The following is a 19,583-nucleotide window of genomic DNA, read 5'->3' on the forward strand; positions in this document are numbered from 1 at the left end:
ATTAACCTCCAATCACAAATTTTAAATTAAATTTAATACTATAAAAAAAATAAAAAATAAATACACATCAAACCATCACAACCATTACAACCATTACAATGAAGACGAATCAAAACTAACAATAGAAAAATTCCAGTCTCTACAAAACCATAATCTCTTATGTTGATTACACTTGATTGCGGGGTGAATGAGAGTTTGGCGATGAAATGCCTATCTTTGAAGCTTGAAAGATTAAAAAAATGTTAGAAAGCATGACATTTAGAGTCTTACCTAGTGTCATGTCATAGTGTGGGGGCCAAACAAATCTTTCTTTTAATTGAATGCGGTTGACAGTTTTGTCCTATAGAGACGTTAAAATAATTTCTTCTTCTTCATAAGTATCATATTTAGAGGCCAAATTCACAAATAAATAATAAATAATACGAGGCGGAGGACGAAGAAGAAAGAAGAAATGACTTGACACCAGCCAGACGAGTACAAGGACGGTGGAAGACGAAACAGGAAAACAAAGCAAAGCAGTAAGCCATTCGTTTTCTTTCGTTTCAAGAGCTACATAGGCTAGGCATTTTGTCTTCGCAATCCGTTACCAAGAAACTTTATTCGTTTCTTCTTCACAGAAATGATCGATGGTAGGGAGAATGAGAGTAATAAGAATGGTTTGGACGAGGGAGGAGCGAAGGGTGATGAAGCGAGCGGCAGCAGTGTGAAGGAGCGGCCACCCAACCCTCATGGGAGCGCCTTTCGCCACTGTAATAACGCGCCTCCCTGTCTCGTTCGCCATGCCTCCCTGGTATTCCCCTTTTCTCCTCTCAACTATAATTCTTCTGCTGTTTGGTTTTTACAAATATAGGGTTTTTTTGAGTGTTCCCTTTCCATCTGGATCTCTTTGCACGGATGTAATTCGTTAAATTACATCGCTATATAAAAAACTACCTTTTTCTCGTCTGTAACTACCTAAGGCAATCCGTGGGTTTTGATTGTATTGCATACGTTTGCCTCATCTTTCTCTTGGCATAAACTAATACTATAAGCTAGCCTTTGGTATTGAATAACATTTTATCAAGGGGTCCAGATAGCACTTAGCATTTAATCCTGCATTGCCAAGCAGATAATGTAGTGTGTTTTTGTGGCAGCATAGTCACTTTGAGACTGAAATTCCGACCAGGGATAGGGTTTTTTTTCTAAACAAATACCAAATTGATCTATGAATAAATGAACAGGGAAACAAATCTTGTTTTTGAATCTGTCGTGCGCGAGGTATTGATAAACGTAGAAATTAATTGAATATAGTCGGTCTGTCTTCATATCCGAAAAGCTATGGCAGATTTAAAGAAGTCATATCACGGTCCATTAAGTCACATGGAAGAAACCTACATAAAATGGTTCCCTTAGCAAAAATGGGAAGCCAACATCATGAAAAGATCATAGCTGTATGAATTATCAAGTAGTGAACGACAGGGTTACAGTTGGGTAGGCCACAATCTCTACCCACTTTTGAGAAGGTAGCAAAAGATGCCGAGATGGCTGTTGTCAACGCTGCATGCTAGAGACAAAGTTTTTCTATCAAGATGCATGATTAGTCAGGTGACAGAAATAAAAACACTGTAATATTGTTGTATGAAAAAAAAATGCTCAATTACTAAGTTACTTTCTGTATTGAACATTGTTGTTTGAATGTAAGGTTTTTGAAATGTGAGACTTTGTTAATATTGGACGAGATATTTATTATTCTTATTAAATTCAGACGTATGCTGGAGAAAGTTTGCAAGGGAAACAAAAGCTGTGAAAGAATAGTATGCAGGAACCCTATGAAATACAGATAACTGCTAGGGATGGTTGATCACCTCTTTGATATACTTAACCATTTCAATAATTCCAAGTTATAAAGTTTGGCATGAAAATTCAAATGATTGGGCCACATAACATGTTTGTGCATGAAATTCTTGTTTCTCACTGGAAGTTATGGCAGAATAAAGACAGCAAAATTCTGATCTGAATACAACCAATAGTCAAATTACTCCAAGCTCACAGGTGAGCCACCCTCTATTTTGAAGTCAACCCATCTCCCATGTAAAAGTGATTTTTCAACCAGTTTGCACAATTTCAATTATGATTAATCAATTATCAATGATTCAATAGTCCTCTGTTACAGCCAGTCTCAACTACTTACATACAAAGAAACTTTTTCTAGAAAAAACTCATCTTTCCATCATCATAAAGTAAATATGAAGAGTGTGTCTGTTAGGCTCCTCTCATGAAGCGACCTTGACAAGATGGTCTTTCTAGTCAACCAAATATTCTGTAATAGCCAGGTTTCCAAATTTTTATCTTTGGTAGCTGCGATGCTGTCATATATTAAAATCAATTAATTTTCCTCATCAAGAGGGGGCAAGGTCTGTGAAACAGCCAAATTTTGAACAATGGCTTTTCTTGAAAGAGAAACATAGAGGTTGTTATTCACCTTTGACACTGGTAGGTAGTTGGGGTTTATAAGCTACTGCTCCAACTTTTTCAAAAGTGAAGTGAATGTTATACTTGGCGGATATTTTCTCCAATTCTTTCTTCTCAAAATGGTCTGTTTATATAGATGCAACTTATGGAAAATTGGATCTTTAATAGCAAACCCTCCTCCAAAAATGGTCAGAGAGTTGGTTTTCTTTGATTGAGAAATTAAAAAATTATCTTCTGAAAGTCGTGTTGATTATGGAAGTTTGTTTTGGTGATTGTATTGAATATGTGTTGATAGAGAACTGCAATGATTTTTCAAAAAAAAAAATGATTCTAGTCGTTGGTGTTAGAAGACTTCTCTTGCAGGTGGTTTATGTTTGAGCAAGTTTTCATGAGTATTTGTGAATCATTTAAGAGCTGCGTGCAGGACGTAATATGATGTATATGAGGGTTGTTTGGGAAGAAGTTTGGAAATAATTTTTATTTCAATACACAAAATGAAGGGTGAGAAGAGTTGGTCAGTCTCCAGGTATTCTCAGAAACAGCTATGTGCACAGGAGTTGCCATCATGTCCTATGCATGAATTCTATCATACTGAGACCAAGCTTTCAATTTCATTTATTAATTTTCAGATCTTTGATAATCTGAGAAAGAAGCAAGCAGATAATTTAATTCATCTTAAGTCACTGTGCAAGATTTGGTTTGAAGAAAGTAGATGTCATCTATCGAGTATGTGTCTGTCATGAGTTTTATACATCTCAGTATAAAACAGTGAGCTTACTGGTGTAATTTGTTTTAAATTTTTGTATGTAAAAGTTGAAGCCTTGTGACTAAGGTTGGAGCCTTAGGTTGTAAGAGTGGTGCTCTTTGATGTAACTGGGTTGGAGCCCATTTTTGATTAGTGTGTACCGTAGTTATTTACCCTGTTGGGTTTTCCACAATTTAAAAATTTGTGTCTGTCTCCTTAGTTTCAAGCTGTTATTTTCTACTCCATGTTTTAATTATGTTAAAACAGTGATTCACCCCCCCTCTCAGTGTTTTTCTGTTTGTTTTTCACATTCCTCTTCAACTGTGAGCCTTCAAATGCAAAATACTTGTAGTTGGGTTTTGTAGACCCGACTACAAGTAATATTTTGTTTTGAATTGAGTATCATTTTTGTAAGTGTAAATACATATGTGCAAACATACTTGCAGTCGGATCTTGAAGACCCGACTACAAGTATGCCTTTTGCATTTTATTCTTCCCGATAAAAGCAAAAAATCGGTTCTCATGAGGATGATTGCAAGTTATGATTACAAGCTTTTGTAACTTTCACTTGCAGTCAGGTCTTGTAGACCCGACTACAAGTGATATGTTTCCTTTCAAAGTTGGGTCTGTAGCATGTTACTGCAAGTTTTATAACTTCAAGTAAAAACATATTATTTCCCTTTTTTTTTCTTACTTGCAATCGCGCTCCCAAGAACTGACTGCAAGTGCCAAAATAGTCATTTCCCCTTAGTTTGGTGATCTTATTTCACTTGCAGTCATATCCCTTCATGCCACGATGCTTTCCAAAATGCTTTGCGCTCATGCTTTAGTTGTAATCGGGTCCCAAATCTTCCATTTCAAAGTTTTCCATATTCCAAATTTTCACATTTGCACTTGCAGTCGAGTCTTGGAGACCCGACTACAAGTGTGAAAAGTAAAATGTTTTCACTTGTAAAACACCTTCATGAGATCTGATTTTCCTCCCATCGCTGTCCAAGCTCATCTATAAAGCATTGTTGAGTCGATACAAGCAGTTTTATGTTAAAATCCTTCCCAAGTTCTTGTGTGAGCATTGGTTTTCAAAGCTTGAAGGTAATAGAATCGCCAGTTGCATCAGAAGATGTTCTTACCCTTTTGAGTTTTCATCACAGTATTGCAGATTCTTGTTCAATGTCGGGAGAGCCATCTTCGCCACCAAACAAGAAGATGAAATACAAGTATGACAAATACCAAAATGAGGTTGCTCCCTCATAGATGGTCTCTCTTATTGATGAGATCCGAGATACAGAGATCAGACACGTTGTCATGTCCGAGTTTTTGGAAAGAACTGAGTGTTCGCCAACACATGGGATGCAGCTACTCCTGAACAGTCATATCCATCTAGTGTCTTCATTTCTAGTGGCTGCCTTAGAACCCGAGTTTGTTCTTGCATGTGCCGCTCACTTTGATTGAGAAACGAGAACAATCAGAAATGAAGATGGAAATGTAGTTATAAGTTTGGATCCAGAAACAATAGACAAAATCTTAAAGTTCCCGCATCTCCTGTGTATGTTGACGTAATCATGAAGAGTGCCTTGGATAAGTATAATCAAAGGAGATCAGATTGTATAAGGCACATTAATGCTAAGTGGCTGAAAACTCCTCGGACTTGCTTCTTGAGATGGCCCAAGTTGTATAGATGTGACTTCATTGAAGAAGTGGGTGACATGATCACGCTTCTTAGCAAGATCATGGGTTTGAGGCTAAGTTACCGGTTCCGGTTCGGATTCGGGTTCGGATTCGGGTATGGGTTCGCGGATTCGGCAAAAGATTTTTTTTTTTGGGTACGGGTACGGGTTCGTCCGTACATATATATATATATTTTAATTTTTTTTAATATATATATATATATATATATATATATATATATATATATATATATATATGTTCAAACTTCAAACATCAAAATTATATATGTTCACAGTTCAAACATACAAATATGAAACATCAAACATACAATGTAACTTTCCCATACAATGATACATAGATGATAACAGATAAATCATAAATCCATAATTGCCAATGCCAATAAATATTCTGAATTAATGGCTTGGGTTGGATGCTTCAGATGAAGATGAATATGGAATTTAAATCCCATAGATGGCTTGTAATTTGAATGTTTAACTTTATACTTTATTGTGTCATGACATTTTCACATTTTGAAACTTGAAACTTGAATATTATCTTTTTTGCAAATTATGAATATGATTAAAAATATTGTTTTTTTATTGTTTTTAAATGCTTGCTAACCCGTGGGCCCCGTTTTTGGGAACCCACGGGCTTGGGTTCACCCGGGTCCTCCTGGGTTCGCCCTGGGTCCCACCTGGGTCCTGCCCAGGCGGCTGGGTTCCCTGTGGGTCCTGCATGGCAGGACCCACAGGGAACCCAGCCGCCTGGGCAGGACCCGGGTGGGACCCAGAGCGAACCGGACCAGGACCAGGACCGGGCACGGACCAGGACCAGGACCCAGCCAAAATAGGGGAGAACCGGTATCTGAGGTTTGAGGCATTCCAATGTACAAGTACATCGTGGTCATGAGAAAAGGACAATCCCACATCTTCTGGGGAGAGGTTATCAGTGACAACTTGTGTGAGTAGTTGTCACAAGTTCCTGTTGACGTGTTTGTCAGAAATACGTCTAACACAGAATAAAGTTTACCAAAGATCATTCTATTCTCTCTTGATCAAAGTTATACCGTGTGCTAAGATTGCAAAAAAGTTCAAACGGCCAACTCCAAGGTTCCTTTAAGCCTGGAGATGACTCAGTCAGTTGACGAGTTTTTTGTTAACCCAAGGGGCCTTACGCATTCACTTGAAGAAGATAAGCAAATTTGTGCAAGTTCGAGGATTCAAATGCGAATGATTTAGCTTCGAAAGGACAATGTTTTTTGGGACTTTTCGATTTGCAAAATACTGAAAGTAAATAAGGTGAGGGTTTAAGAAACTACACTAAGACTAACTTAATCCTAAGAACAAGGAGACGGGATTACTCATGCAAAATCAAACCACGCTTCGGTTTGCGAGCAAAGCACAACTACGCGAAGGCGATGCAATCTTCAGAGGGTGTGTAGAGGTTTTTCAAATCATCAATGGAGACCATCAATTCGAACAATCTTCGCTGATAATCGAAGTTAAGCATACACATATAATAGGCTCAGGCTAACTTTGCAAAGTATGCAACAATCAGCTGCACACAAAAAGTATGAGCTCGGACTCTGCAACAAGCAATTCTATCAAATCCAGTTCTTATAACAACATAAAGCAAATCTACTTTAAATGAAGAGAGTGAGAACATGCAAGCTTTGAAACAACACAAGAACACACCAACAATTGAACAATGTATTATGTGTTTGCTTCAAAAACTCTAAGCAACAATCTTTGAAAACAATCTCTCCTACAAATGAGGGCCCTTTATATAGGCCTTGAGTCATGTGAACATGCAAACCCTAATTAGGGTTTCACCCTAGAAGATTCCCCACTCAAGATGCAACAAGGCGGGAATCAACAATTAATACCCACTAAGCCCATATACAATTAATTCAAATAAGCCCAAAATGGCATCCATTTGTGCATTAAATGCACCCCATTACATCAAATTTGCCCAAAAATAATGAATATTCCCCATGCAGAAATAAATGCCCATCATCCTCCATTTGATAGCTGCATGCAAAAGGAATCTGTCATAAAATCATTAATATGACAGCTGCATGCAAAAAGATTCTTCATGCATTCAACATGCATTGACCAGGCCACCACTAAGTCAAAATATTCCAGCAGTAAATGCGCCACCACTACTCGGTCAAAAGATTCTCATCGAAGAATGGACGACCATTACCCTGCTCATTAATCACATATGTGATAAACTTAGTGATGACAACTTCTAGCTCTCCTACGAAGCCGCTTGACACACTTTCAATGTCGAACTCCGTCAAGGTGATTTCTTCTTCGCTCTTGGAAAAGTAGTTCTCCCACTCCACCATCATTTCTTGTGTTTTCTTCATCATGTTGGAGAATGAAGAAACATTTGCAAAATGTTCCTTGGAGAATGAACCTACGAAGAAGAATTTGTGTAGTTGGGATTTCAGGGATTTCACTGTCACTCCATCTTTACTCAGCTTCTTTGCGAATAATGTTTCAATCCCGTTGATAATTTCTTCCTGCATCCTTCTAATCGAGTCTTTTAAAGTTGAAGACTCCATGCTAAATTTTTGAAAGGTATTCCTTCCGGAGCAAACGTCGCAGAACCATCGGGAAAAGTCATAAATCTTGTTCTCCTAAATTACTTTCCCATTAATTAGTGTTTGCCTCAAAACTTTCATTAAAGCCTTGAGTCGCGGAATGGTTAAGTCTTGATAGATGTGAACATCTTCCCTCAGACCTTCCGCTACCCCCAATCTGTTTAGAAGAGCAACAAATCTGGAATGAAGACGAGCTAAGTCTTCAATGAACTTTCCAGCTGTAGTAAAGACGTCTTCCACCCATTCCTTGGAACTTTGGGCCATTTCTTTGATTAGTTTTGTATCATCAATGACTTCCTTAGGGAGAGAGGATGGAGGATTGAATGAGGGATTTGCTTCTCTGAGCGACCGCTTGAGACTTCTAATGTTCACCTAAGGCCCTATTTTCTTCTTTCAACCTTTTACATTTTGCCTTTGTTTTTTGCATCTTTTCTCTCATGGCCAAGGAAGACCCCTCATAGTCTTCTATTACCTGCTCGGTAGAAGCATGACCTAGATCAACTTGTTTGATTACATAATCTTCTGGCCTAATCTCATTCCTGTTTTTATCTACTGCAGGCTCAGCTATATGCAAGGTTCGGGATCCAGATTCATCCCTCACAACCTTGGAGAATTTTCGGGGAGCCTTCTCTGTCGGCTGATGCATTCTTTTTAACAGCTCTTCTAATTCTCGTGTCGGATCAATTTCTTTTTTTGGCTCCCTCCTTAATCTATCCATCAACCAATCAGGAGCAGGAATGGAGTGACTATGAATTTTCATCTGCTGGTGCTCCTGCGATACTTCATCCATTTCCCCAAGGATGGCTTCTACGAAACTATCTTGGCGTGTTTCTTCTTGATGAGGAGGAATTTCCTCTCTGATCTCTTGGCTGATTGGGTCTATGTGAAGCTCTGACATTGAGAATGTCTTGCAATGGAGCATTGTTAGGAAGATTGCCTTGAGGTAGACTTATTGGATTCTCTTGTATAAACATTTCTACCTCTTGCACAGTAAAGGAGCTGACTGGTGATTACATCCTTTCCACCCTTGCTCTTTTCTGTGGTCGTTCATCTTGTTGAACTTCTTGCTGAACTTCTTGTTGAGCTTCCTGATGAACCTCCAGATGGACCTCTTGTTGGATTTCCTGCTGAACATCCTTCTTCCTTGTCGTCCTTTTTCTCTTTGGAGCATTTTTCCCTTTGTTAAACTCAAATCCTTCCTATCGAACTTCTCCTTTAGTTTGGGCCTGTGAAGATCCTCCCATAGCCTCGCTGTGGGAATCAAGATTTCCCAAAAATTGGAAAGTCAGGTGGACATTTCCTTCTTTCAACCTTCTTATATGCCGATCAACCCAATGTTTAGTAAATTTCAGAACCGGTCTAGCCAAAAGATCCATATCATCAATTTCGAGCTCTGATCAATCTCGAAGCTGAATGGGTTGATCTTTCACCTTTTCAAATTCAGGTTGCACTAAGTCCGAATCTTCCTTCACTTGATCCGGCACCTGCATTACTTCATCTATTTTGATTGTTTGCAAGGGCAGCCTGGAAAACATCTTCCTTCTGACATCAAAATCGTCCCTTGCATCTTCCTAGCAGTCTTCTAGGTGAAACTTGTGTAAACATTTCACTCCAACAACCTTTCGGATCTTACGATATGGATCATAGTGAGACCTGGTGGTGTAATATGCCAAGCTGTAAAATGCCAATTCTTCAGTTGCCTTCTCAGCTGCTGCTAGGTTCGGGCATACTTCCACATAGTCTCGGAGGACAATTGGGAATTCAATAGATAGCTTCATTTTCATGCCTTAGAAAATTTCCTGAATTTTCCAACTCGAGCGTGGAATTCATTTTGGAGGAAATTCATGAGTTTTGGAGACTTTCCCTGGCCAAATGATTTTAGTGCCTTACTACACACCAGGGCGGAATTTTCACCTTGTCATGGAATTGACCTTTTTGACATTTTCCTTAGTGGTGCAGGAGCACCTAGGCCCTGAAAGGCCTCATGAAAGGTTTTATGTTGTTTTTTGGTTTCAATGTTGTGTTAAGTTTGTATAAGGTCCAAGGGACCATTTGAAGTCATGTTAAATCATATTGTGAGGCATTAAGCCATTTTTGTTCAATGTAGACCTATAAGGTCCTAAGAAGGTCAAATGTGGTCAAAGAATAGAAAATGCTCAAGGAAGGTTGAAAATGATATAATAAGGCTTATTTAGTTAGCCTAGTGTGTCTAAGGTGATAACAAGTAATTTGAAGTCATTTGGTCAAGTTTTGCAAAGTTGTGAAAAAAAGTTGTTATGTTGACAAAAGTTGTCATTTCAAAAATTGCAAAAAGGTTGTAAAGGGGAAGCCTAACGGTTTTGATGGTTTGAATTTTAGTTATAACTATCAAAAGAGGTTGTAAGAGGCTTATAAAACCTGGGACGGTTGAATCATGGGGGTTGGTGTGTATTGAAAGAAGAAAATCAATAAAAGTTTGATGTTTCCTACAATTTTCCGAGTATTCTCAATGTGACAGTCTGATATCAATTGTTTTTCTTCTTGGAAACTTATTCATTAGCATTTGAGAGCACTTGAGAATGATATAGGGGTGAATCCCCAGTAGTTTGGTTTTGGTTTCATTTCTTTTCATTAAGTTTTGGAAGAGATATAGCAATTTTTGTAAAAATTGTTAAAAACCCTTTGTAGGGTAAACCGTGACTTTGAAAATGTAATAAACCTCCATTCCATGTTGATCAAAGGATAATATTTGGTGGAATGGAGGCACATAGCTTGTATTTTCATTTTGTTTTGGTTGCAGGGTCTCAAGTTAAGGTTTGCATGTGCAAAAAGATGTCAAAATGCTGATTTGACAGTGCTACAGTCTGGGAAAACTCTGATTCCCGTGTGTTGCAGAGCTTTGTACTCTTTTTTATGGAAATGCAATATGGATGGAAATAATATTGAGTCTACTTTCATTTGCTTCAAGTCTGATTGAATTTCATGGAAAAATGAGCAAGTTATGATCATTTTTGTGAAAGCATCCTGTTCAAAAAATGGTTTTCCAGATCTGCAGTTAGAAATTGTGTTGGTATAGCTATGTATGGTCGAGTAAGAACCTGTCACTTGGTGTGTGGATAGATTATGATGTTTTGAACAAACTTCCTTACCAGAAAAATTCATCTTATGATTTGAGGGGTCAAATGTGCCAATTTCTAAAAACTGTCATGTCTATGTGAGTTCCTGTCACTGCTGCTACAGGAAGGTTGCATAAAACTATTATATGATTTGTTTATGTTCTTGGTGACCATGTGTGGTCTTTTCATGTCACATTTATCATTCTAAAGTGTCTCAAGGTGTTGACTTGTAGAGTTTGGCATTGTGAGATGAGTTTATGGACAAGTTGGGTCCTCATAGGGAAGTGGCTTGTGTGAGTAGGATATAAGGGTTTGGTGAAGTCTGAGTGTTTGTGAGTTTCAAGTTGGCCTTAGACATGTGTAATTGGCCTAATGAAACGTATTCCAAGGATTGGATTGAGTTTGTGAAGTTGATGTTCACTTTTCGTGGTTTGTGTAGCCTAGTGGCTTGAGAGAACCTATGTGTTTGAGGTGAGTGTTGCTACAAAAGAAATTGATGTGTGTTTGAACCTGATATGAAGGGATGTTTTTAGTCATGGACCCGAGCCTCTGAATCACTTAGCTCTCTCCATTTGGCGCCCTTCCAAGACTTTGGGCGGATTTTTACCTTGGCCAAGGAGAAATGAAATTTGGACCTTCTCCATGCGTAATCCATTTTGGTGCCCTTCGAACTCCTAGGGCGAAATTTTATAATTGTCAAGGATTTTGAATATCTTCAATTTTTCCATGCTACCCCCTATTTGGCACCCTATGACTTTCTTGGGCGGGATTTTGCATTAGGCATGGATTTTCATGTTTTGGAGTTTTCCTGGACGCACTTCATTTGGCGCCTGTTGATGTGTTTTTTATGCACATGCGAACACATAATAAAATACCCAAAAGTATCTTATCCTCTCTTGAACAAAATCTCTCGGATGCTAAAGATTAGCTTAAGGATCACTCAAGAAGACTCCAAGGTTCATGAATGTAGGGTCACTACGTGTGGATAAGCTCATTGGTTGATGTGATTGCTGGTATCACAAGGGGACTTACATTTGAATGCTTGAATACTTGAATCTCTGGAACTTGATCATTTGATGTTGTGATGCTTTGTTTTATCCTAAAAACTAACTTTAGTTTAAAAAAAAACGGCAAAAGGAAAGGGTTGAGAGAGTCTATTCTAAAGCCTAGAATGTAAGAAGATGGATGAATGATTACATGGAATCTTACTGAGCCAAGTCTCATCATCAAACTAAACAATTTGACACATGCTCAGTTCAATCTTCTAAGGACGTTTCAAAGATGCTCGAATCAATACCATCAAACATTGATCACCATTCAAGTTAATGCATAAGCAATGAGTGTAGAACGATTCGAAGTTAAGCTTATATCATTCTAGTTGACCACACAAGGCATACTTACAATCAACAAGAGGCTAGTGGTATGGACAGAACGGATTCCACTCAAATACATTCAACAAATTCCTCCACTCAATCTAATCAACATGAAAGCAAATTGAGAAACAAAGACCATGCGAGTTGTTGAAGTAACAAATCAAATTCGCCATAGCTTCAATGAAATCAATTGTTCTTTACAACAAGGTTTGGCAACAATCTTTGTCTTCTCCTACTCTAACATCTATTCTAATTGCTATTCTATTCACTATTTGCTAGCTATTAACTATTCTACTCACTATTAACCTTTACAAATGAGAGACCTGAGCATTTTATAGTGCTCTCAATACAATTCAATGGCTTAGATCCATTTGAAATTAATGGCCGAGATTTTACAATGAAAACCCTAATTAGGGTTTGTTACAACAAACTCAATTTGGCCAATGAAATAATTACAACATTTTGGCAATGACCAATAGATAACAAGGGTAGGTGCCTCGGAGTTTGTGCCATCACTGGTGAGTCAGGTACATTGAATCAAAACACAGGTAGACCTTACCTGATTGGTAGAGATAGTGATTGGGACGATGATTGGGACGCGACCTCCAACTTGCACTTAGTAGACTTGATTTGATTCATCATCATGAAGGGATGTTGAGAGATATTTCTTGATACTCAACATTATCCAGTTTGCTTAAAGTAATGATGATGATGAGAAGCAAACTTTGATTAAATCTCCTGAAACTATCTGCTCCCTCGATCATGCTCGATGTAGGTCATGTGATGACTTGGTTGATCCTCCTTTGTTTTCGATATACTTGATGAATGATGCAACTGGTTGAATGTAGCTCTTCATCGTACTGACTTCAATTCTTGGATTCTCGAAGGGAATTCAAGATTGTAAAACATCCCTTCCATCATGTAGGTTACCCTTCCTTTATGTTCTATTGCCTTGAGGTAGTTAGATGATTTCTCCTTTGCACTCCTGTGATCTTTCCATGTCAATCTGATAGAATGAGAACCTTGAAGATATCTTGCTCTATTACTTGCAACTATTGAACATTTGAAGTCTTTCAACCTAGTAGCATTTTGAGTCTTCTTCATGCAATTGAGGTGGTGAGAGTCCTTGAACACTTTGAGATCTTCTCCTCCTTGATGCTCTTGTTTTTGTTGATGAAGCTTCTTGAAGAGGTTCTCCTTGTATCTTGCTTCATCTCCTGCAAAACAAACAAGTGAGTATCAAATACACTTGATATATAGATTTAATAAGACATATAAAGAGAATCCGCCCTCATGAAGTGACACTTGAAGTTTTTTTTTTTTGTGCTCTTTGGAGATGAGTTCTTGAAGTTTATTCTACCCTCTGGAGTTCATGAAGTTACCCTTGTCTTTGAACCTACTTTCCTCCCTTTTCTTGAACTTCGCTCATGCCCATGGATTCTTGAACTTCGTTGATGTATCTCATTTCCTGAAGTTGCCTATGCACATTGATTTGTCGCTCACCTTGTTGAGATTATGAAGTTGCTAATGTAGATCAAATCACGATATTCGCTCATGTAGGTGAGTTCATGAAGTTCGTTCTTATACACCATTTTATGAAGTTCATTCGTCCTCAAAATGTAAAACTCGCTCATATACCTTGAGTTATGCAGTTCGCTCCAAATCTTTAGTTCATGAAATTCTCCTTTGTAGGTCAATTTGTGATGTTGAATCATTCAAGCTCAAATATGAAAGTCGCCTTAAAGGGGTGTGCACATGAAGTTTACTTCTCTCACCTTGCTTATTCGCTTGTCTTTCTCAACTTCTGAAGTTTGCTTGAATGAAATTCGCTCCATCTCCTCAAAACATGAAGTTCACTCTAGATCCTTCAAACATGAAGTTCACCTTTGTAGAAATTCGCTCCAAATCCTCAACTCCTGAAGTTCTTTCCAAACCTTGAACTCATGAAGTGCATTTCATGCTTCTCAATACACTTGAATTCGCTCTTCCACCTTTGATCATGAATTTCGCTCCATTTCCCTAACTCATGAAGTGCATTTTGTATAAAGTTCGCTCCATTTCAGTGATTCATGAAGTTCATTTTGTAAAGTTCGCTCCAAAAGTTGAACTCATTAAGTAGGAAATTCGCTCCAAATGCTGAACTCATGAAGTAGGAAATTTGCTCCAAGTGCTGAACTCATGAAGTAGGAGATTTCGCTCCAAATGTTGAGTTCATGAAGTTTATTTTCAAATTGAATCTATTCAAGGCTAAATGCTATCAATCATCCTTCACTTCTCTTTCAATTTCGCTCCAAACCTGCAACTCATGAAGTATGAAATTCGCTACAAAATGCAATGAAGTTCGCTCCATACTTGCAACTCATGAAGTATGAAATTCGCTCCAAAATGCAATGAAGTTCGCTCCAAACTTGCAACTCATGAAGTATGAAATTCGCTCCAAAATGCAAAGTCATGAAGTTCGCTCCAAACTTGTAACTCATGAAGTATGAAATTCGCTCCAAAATATAAAGTCATGAAGTTCGCTCCAAGATGGCAAGTCATGAAGTTCGCTTGTGAATGCTTGAACATGAAGTAAGTGGTCCCAAATTTCCTTCATTTCTTTATCTTCCATTTTGCTCATGAAGCTTTGAAGGTGAAATTCACTCCAATAGCCCAATTCATGAAGCATGAAGTTCGCTCCAAAAGTGCAACTCATGAAGTTCGCTCCTTGAGTGTTTGATCACGAAGTAAGTGTTCTCAAACCCTTTGCTTCATTCCTTTATTGCCAACCTCGTTCATGAATGCTTGAAAGTGAAATTCGCTCCAATCTCCTCATTCATGTTGTTCCCTCCATATCCTTCAAACATGAAGTTCGCTCCAAATCCTTCACTCATGAAGTTCGCTTCAAGTTGTGAAGTCACGAAGTTAAAACCTAGAGAAGACTTAGAGATGAGCTTATCGATCATTCCATTGCACAAGAATTCAATCCTTGGAATAATTCATTCAAATGCTCAAACTCATACTTAAACGAATTCTCAATCAATGCACTCAAGGGAAAATTCGCTCATCTATCACTCAACATGAAGTGTGGTTTTGAGGCTTGGAGACTAAGGTGAGTTGACATCTAAAATTGCTCATTTGCATATCACCTTGGGCATCTTTTCTCCCTTACAAGATGAGACCTCTTGGAAACTATTTCGGCCAAGGGTAATTAAAGCAATTGGAGTTTACCTTCAATCTTGGACTCTTGGATTGTTGCTACCAGCAACCTCTTAGACTTTTCAGCTAAGCTCTTGATTGACTGACATGACCTCTAAACTTTACTTACTTCACATTTCACACAAGGCTATTCACCTGACTCTTGGCCTCCTGACCTTATATTCCCCTTCAAATGCAAAGGCTAATAGCTAACAACACAATCTAGGAAGCAAGAAAAAAAGTGGGGGTCCCCATTTGTCATGGGGCGATGTGTGAATACCTCACAACAATGCCCTTCCAAGACTTTGGGCGGATTTTAACATGTGCCAAGGAATTCAGTGATTTTGCATTCTTCCATGGGATGAGCATTTTAGCGCCCTTCCAACTCCTTTGGCGGAATTTTGACTTGGGTGAGGATTCATTGTATTTGCTATGAATTCCATGATGCATCAATTTTGGCGCCCTTCCCAATGCATCGGTGCTGTTTCCCCCTAGGCATGAAACTTTGATCTTTTCAAGAATTCCAAGACATGTTGAATTTGGTGCCTTATTCCAAATTTGTGTGTGGATTTCACCTTGGCATGGAAATTTACTCTTCAACCTTCCAGACTTAGCCAACTTCGATCTCCTCTGGACTGAAGTGCCATTTTGGGTTTTGAAGCGAATTTCTCCTGACTTGGAACATTTTACGCCTTACACTTCTTGAATGGAATACCAAACAGCCATTTTTGATCCAACTTGTTTGCTTTCGACTCTTCCGGATTTGGAAATGAATCTTCAGAAATGTTCAGTCTTCATCGCTCACCTGCGAGGACCTGTCACAAATAGACTTTCCAAAAATAGAAACCTTTCAAAATGTCAGAGTTAGAGCCCAAAACAGGATGCAGAATGACTTACTCAAAATAAAAATTACTAAAAATAGTAAGTTTGATTTTTGGCAAAATGAAGACATTTTGGGATGCAGTAAAATCCCTAAAAAATAGAAACTTTCTAAAAATAGAAAGTTGCTTAGAATGCACTCAAATTTTACTCGGAGGTTCCTCGAAGGGTCTTGAATCCAGTTCTACACTCAGTTTTCCCAAAATCCTAAAAGAAACCCCTAAAATCCAGGACTGAAGGTAGAAACCCTAAAACTGATAAAACGAGCCCTAGACTCAACCAAATTTGCTCAAACAAAAAGAAAACTTGAACAATTTAACCCTTGAACACTTGCAAAGCAGAGAGACCAGAGAGATTGCCACCAAAATACCCAAAAACGGAAACGAAAAGACCGAGAGGGCCTAAAAAGTAGGGGTGTCCCCGTTTTGAATGGGGTGATGTGTGATTAGGTCACAACAGTTCCCACCACTTTCACTTTTAATATGAATTCCTACTTGGTGTATATTGCAGCGTCACTCAGACAATTTCCTGGTCTCTCTACGAAGGGTGACAAATCTCTAGTACCAGTATGGAAATATTATGATCAGTTGACTCTGAAGGCCCAATAGGCTTCATTACAGAAGAGTGCAAGACACATTCTTCGGTCATTTCATCTGTCTTTTTGATAAGATGCTCAAGAACAGGAGGGTTTCTGAGGCTGCATGGAAGAAGGTGAATGAGTATGGATGTTTGTTTTTCCAGTTCCCAACCTTCACATATATGAGGGTTGGATGTTTTGAGAGACAACCATACATGTTACCTCGATATCCTACAGATAAGGTTCTCCCTCAGTGAGGGCAAAGGCAATGGAGGTAGAACTCCAGGAAATCAAGCTGAGGAAATTTATAGCCAGAAAAGATTTTGACTACCGAGGCATGAAGGACAAGTTCAAAAGGCCCCTTTATCCATGTCCATCGTTTGGAAGACATCTCAGTTGATCTCCGCACTGAAGTTGAAATTAGGAGAATGGGCTACAGTAGGTTGACTCTGTAGTAGATTGTGGATCTTGATTTAACTAGAATTCTAGAGGGCATGGTAGATGATGGAAAGATCCTTGATCCTGTGTATGTCGAGCAAAGAGTTGCAGAAGCTCCTCTTCCTTCTCCACAATATTCAAAGAAGGTATTCGACTCTATCATTGATAGGCATCAGCCCATCCTTGCAAATACAAATGCTTGGCTGTAGGATAGTAGGGTCAAGACTATTAAGATCAAGGTGGAGAATGAAAGTGATTTGGTTGGGCGTGTTGGGTGAAGATCTGAAGTTAGGATCAAATCTAAGGAAGGTGCTTCTTCTTCTGGCACAAGGATCAAGCTGCGAGTGAGTAGAGCCTTGGTTATTCCTCCACTAGAATTGTCATTGAAAGGGAAGGAGAAACCACAGGTGCAGATCCATGTTGTTGATGTTGAGGATGAAACCCATGATGAGAATGTTGCAGAATCACCGCCTTCAGTTGGTTCAGATTCTCCTCATACAGCTGTTCCACATTTGTCATTGGATGTTCCTCATACAGATGTGAATTCATTTTCCACCGTATATGTAAAATCTGTAGAACCGAGTACATCTACTGGTGTTAACACAAGATTATCTGCTGAAATGTCTCATGGCAAGCTTGAGAATGTTTTTTAGATAAATCCCTCTTATGTGACCATGACCAGTGTTTCCTTTCTTGAGGTTGATATTTCTGCTTTGAACTTTGAAAATTTCATGACAAAGGCAAGTAGTGAGTTATCACATGAGCAAAGAATTGTTGCTGTTCAAACAGATGCTTCTCCTTGAGTCACAACTGTGGTACATGTAGAACCCGTTCTTTCAGAAGCCACAGTCGCTGTCTCAAATATGAGTTCATTAGAACTACCCCCTTGGCTGAGTTCGATCACACCAAAGAGGAAGAAGCAGGAGATTTCTCTTGATAGCTTTGATTTTCGGCAAGTTGCAAAAATTAAGCCCAGAGCTCGAAGAAAGCAAAGACAGTTTGACGGGTGGTGGTGGATAAGAATAAGACAAAGTATGCAGAAGTAGCAAAGCCACTAGTTGAAAATCCACCGGAAGAGATGCAGCTGTTAGATTACAGGCTCAGCAGGATAGAACTTGGTAAGAAGACACATACAGGTGTCATGCATGATGCAACGGATTCAGTAGCCCTCTTGGTCCAGAATTATGATGAATTATTGGCGAAGAAGAATGAGCTTAAAGAGAAGAATTCACACCTCATTACAGTAATTCAAAAGATAACAAATTCTTCAGAGTAGGTTGACCCATTGACTTCTACTTTTGAGGAATCTGTTAAATAGTTGGAAAAGGTTGCTCAGAAAGCCAAAGCAGTTGATACCTGGGTTGATCAGTTGATTGATCAAAGTACCCAAGTATTGAAGAAGGCGTTGCATGTTTTGAGCAGCATTAGAGCAGCAAGAACCAAATTGAATGAGATTTAGGAAGTTTTTGAGCAAAGTCTTAGCTCAATTTAAGAAGATTTGAAGATATGGCATCAAATGGATCAGATTAAGTTAGAGAGAATGTGCAACAATATGATTATATTTGACAGAAAACAGTACATAGAATTTGATGAACTTTTGACAAATAAATAGTTGGTTGTCAAAGAACTCATCAAAGATGTTCAGGTAACACTTGAGATGAGTGGCGAGGTTGAACAAGACATACTTTCTAATTTTGATAAAATGTCTTGTAAGATTCTAAATTCAGATGGAGAGTTGCTTGCAGCAGATGAGGTACTTTCAGAGATGGTTTCAAGACTCCGCAAGGAACTAGAATCAAAACAGTTTATTGTGGATTCAACCCATAGATTTGTGAGTTGTTAGATATTTTATGTTAAAATGCAAGCTGTTCTTGAAGAACATATAGAAGCAACAGTGAGGTATTATGATGTGATTATCAAGACTGTTGTAGTTGCCAAGAATACTTCAGGGCTTGATCCAGATAAATTGAAAAGATCAATCAGCAGTTCCTAGTCTTTCATGGTTAGGAATGAAAAGGAATAAAGAGTGTCTTGGGACACTTAGTTTTTATTTTATGCATTTTGCTTTTGACAAGTTACATGTAAAGATTATTTTTGTAATTGCAAGTGTATCTTTCACTTGCACTTTTGTAAAATGTAATTACATGTTGAGCAACTACAAGTTGAGTTAGATTATGATTGTAGTTGGAATAAGTCATGGTGGTTGAGAGAATTTCTCAAGTTGTTTAGGATCCCCCCATCTTTTTCTCAAACTTCCTCTCTTATATATACTTGAGGGAGTCCATTGTATTTCTTATCTTTTTGTAAGCAAGTAAATTCTGTAGGATTTTATACTCATAAAGACTTTGAGCTTTATAGTTCTAAATTTTCATTTTTTGAGTAATATAAAGAAGTGTAAGATTTCAGACTTTGTGTTGAAATCTTGCTTAGCTCTCACTGTGTTCTTGTGTCATTGTGAGATATATCTTTGTGCTTGCTTAAGATTGTCGAAGGTGAAATTAGTTTTAGTTCGCAATTTAAAGTTGTGAAGTATTGCAAGACTTTTTGTTTGTGATAATTTTCATTTTAGTCT

The 19,583-nt window shown here is 38.3% G+C and overlaps 1 protein-coding gene across 2 annotated transcripts in view; it reads left to right on the forward strand.

The window, feature by feature from the left end:
* Positions 1–363: 363 nt before the first annotated feature.
* LOC131067531 (probable protein phosphatase 2C 57) overlaps positions 364–19,583 on the forward strand; it is a 94,164-nt gene continuing 74,944 nt past the window's right edge. Inside the window, exons 1-2 of one of the 2 annotated variants that reach the window (XM_058002570.2) lie at positions 364–518; positions 618–790. In XM_058002570.2, coding sequence (XP_057858553.2) covers positions 620–790 — 171 coding nt within the window. In that variant the 5' untranslated portion in view covers positions 364–518; positions 618–619. Of the gene's footprint in view, positions 791–19,583 lie in introns of both variants that reach the window. The other variant, XM_058002571.2, reaches the window with a different exon arrangement.

This window comes from Cryptomeria japonica, chromosome 10, assembly GCF_030272615.1.
Source record: "Cryptomeria japonica chromosome 10, Sugi_1.0, whole genome shotgun sequence".
NCBI classification, from domain to species: domain Eukaryota; kingdom Viridiplantae; phylum Streptophyta; class Pinopsida; order Cupressales; family Cupressaceae; genus Cryptomeria; species Cryptomeria japonica.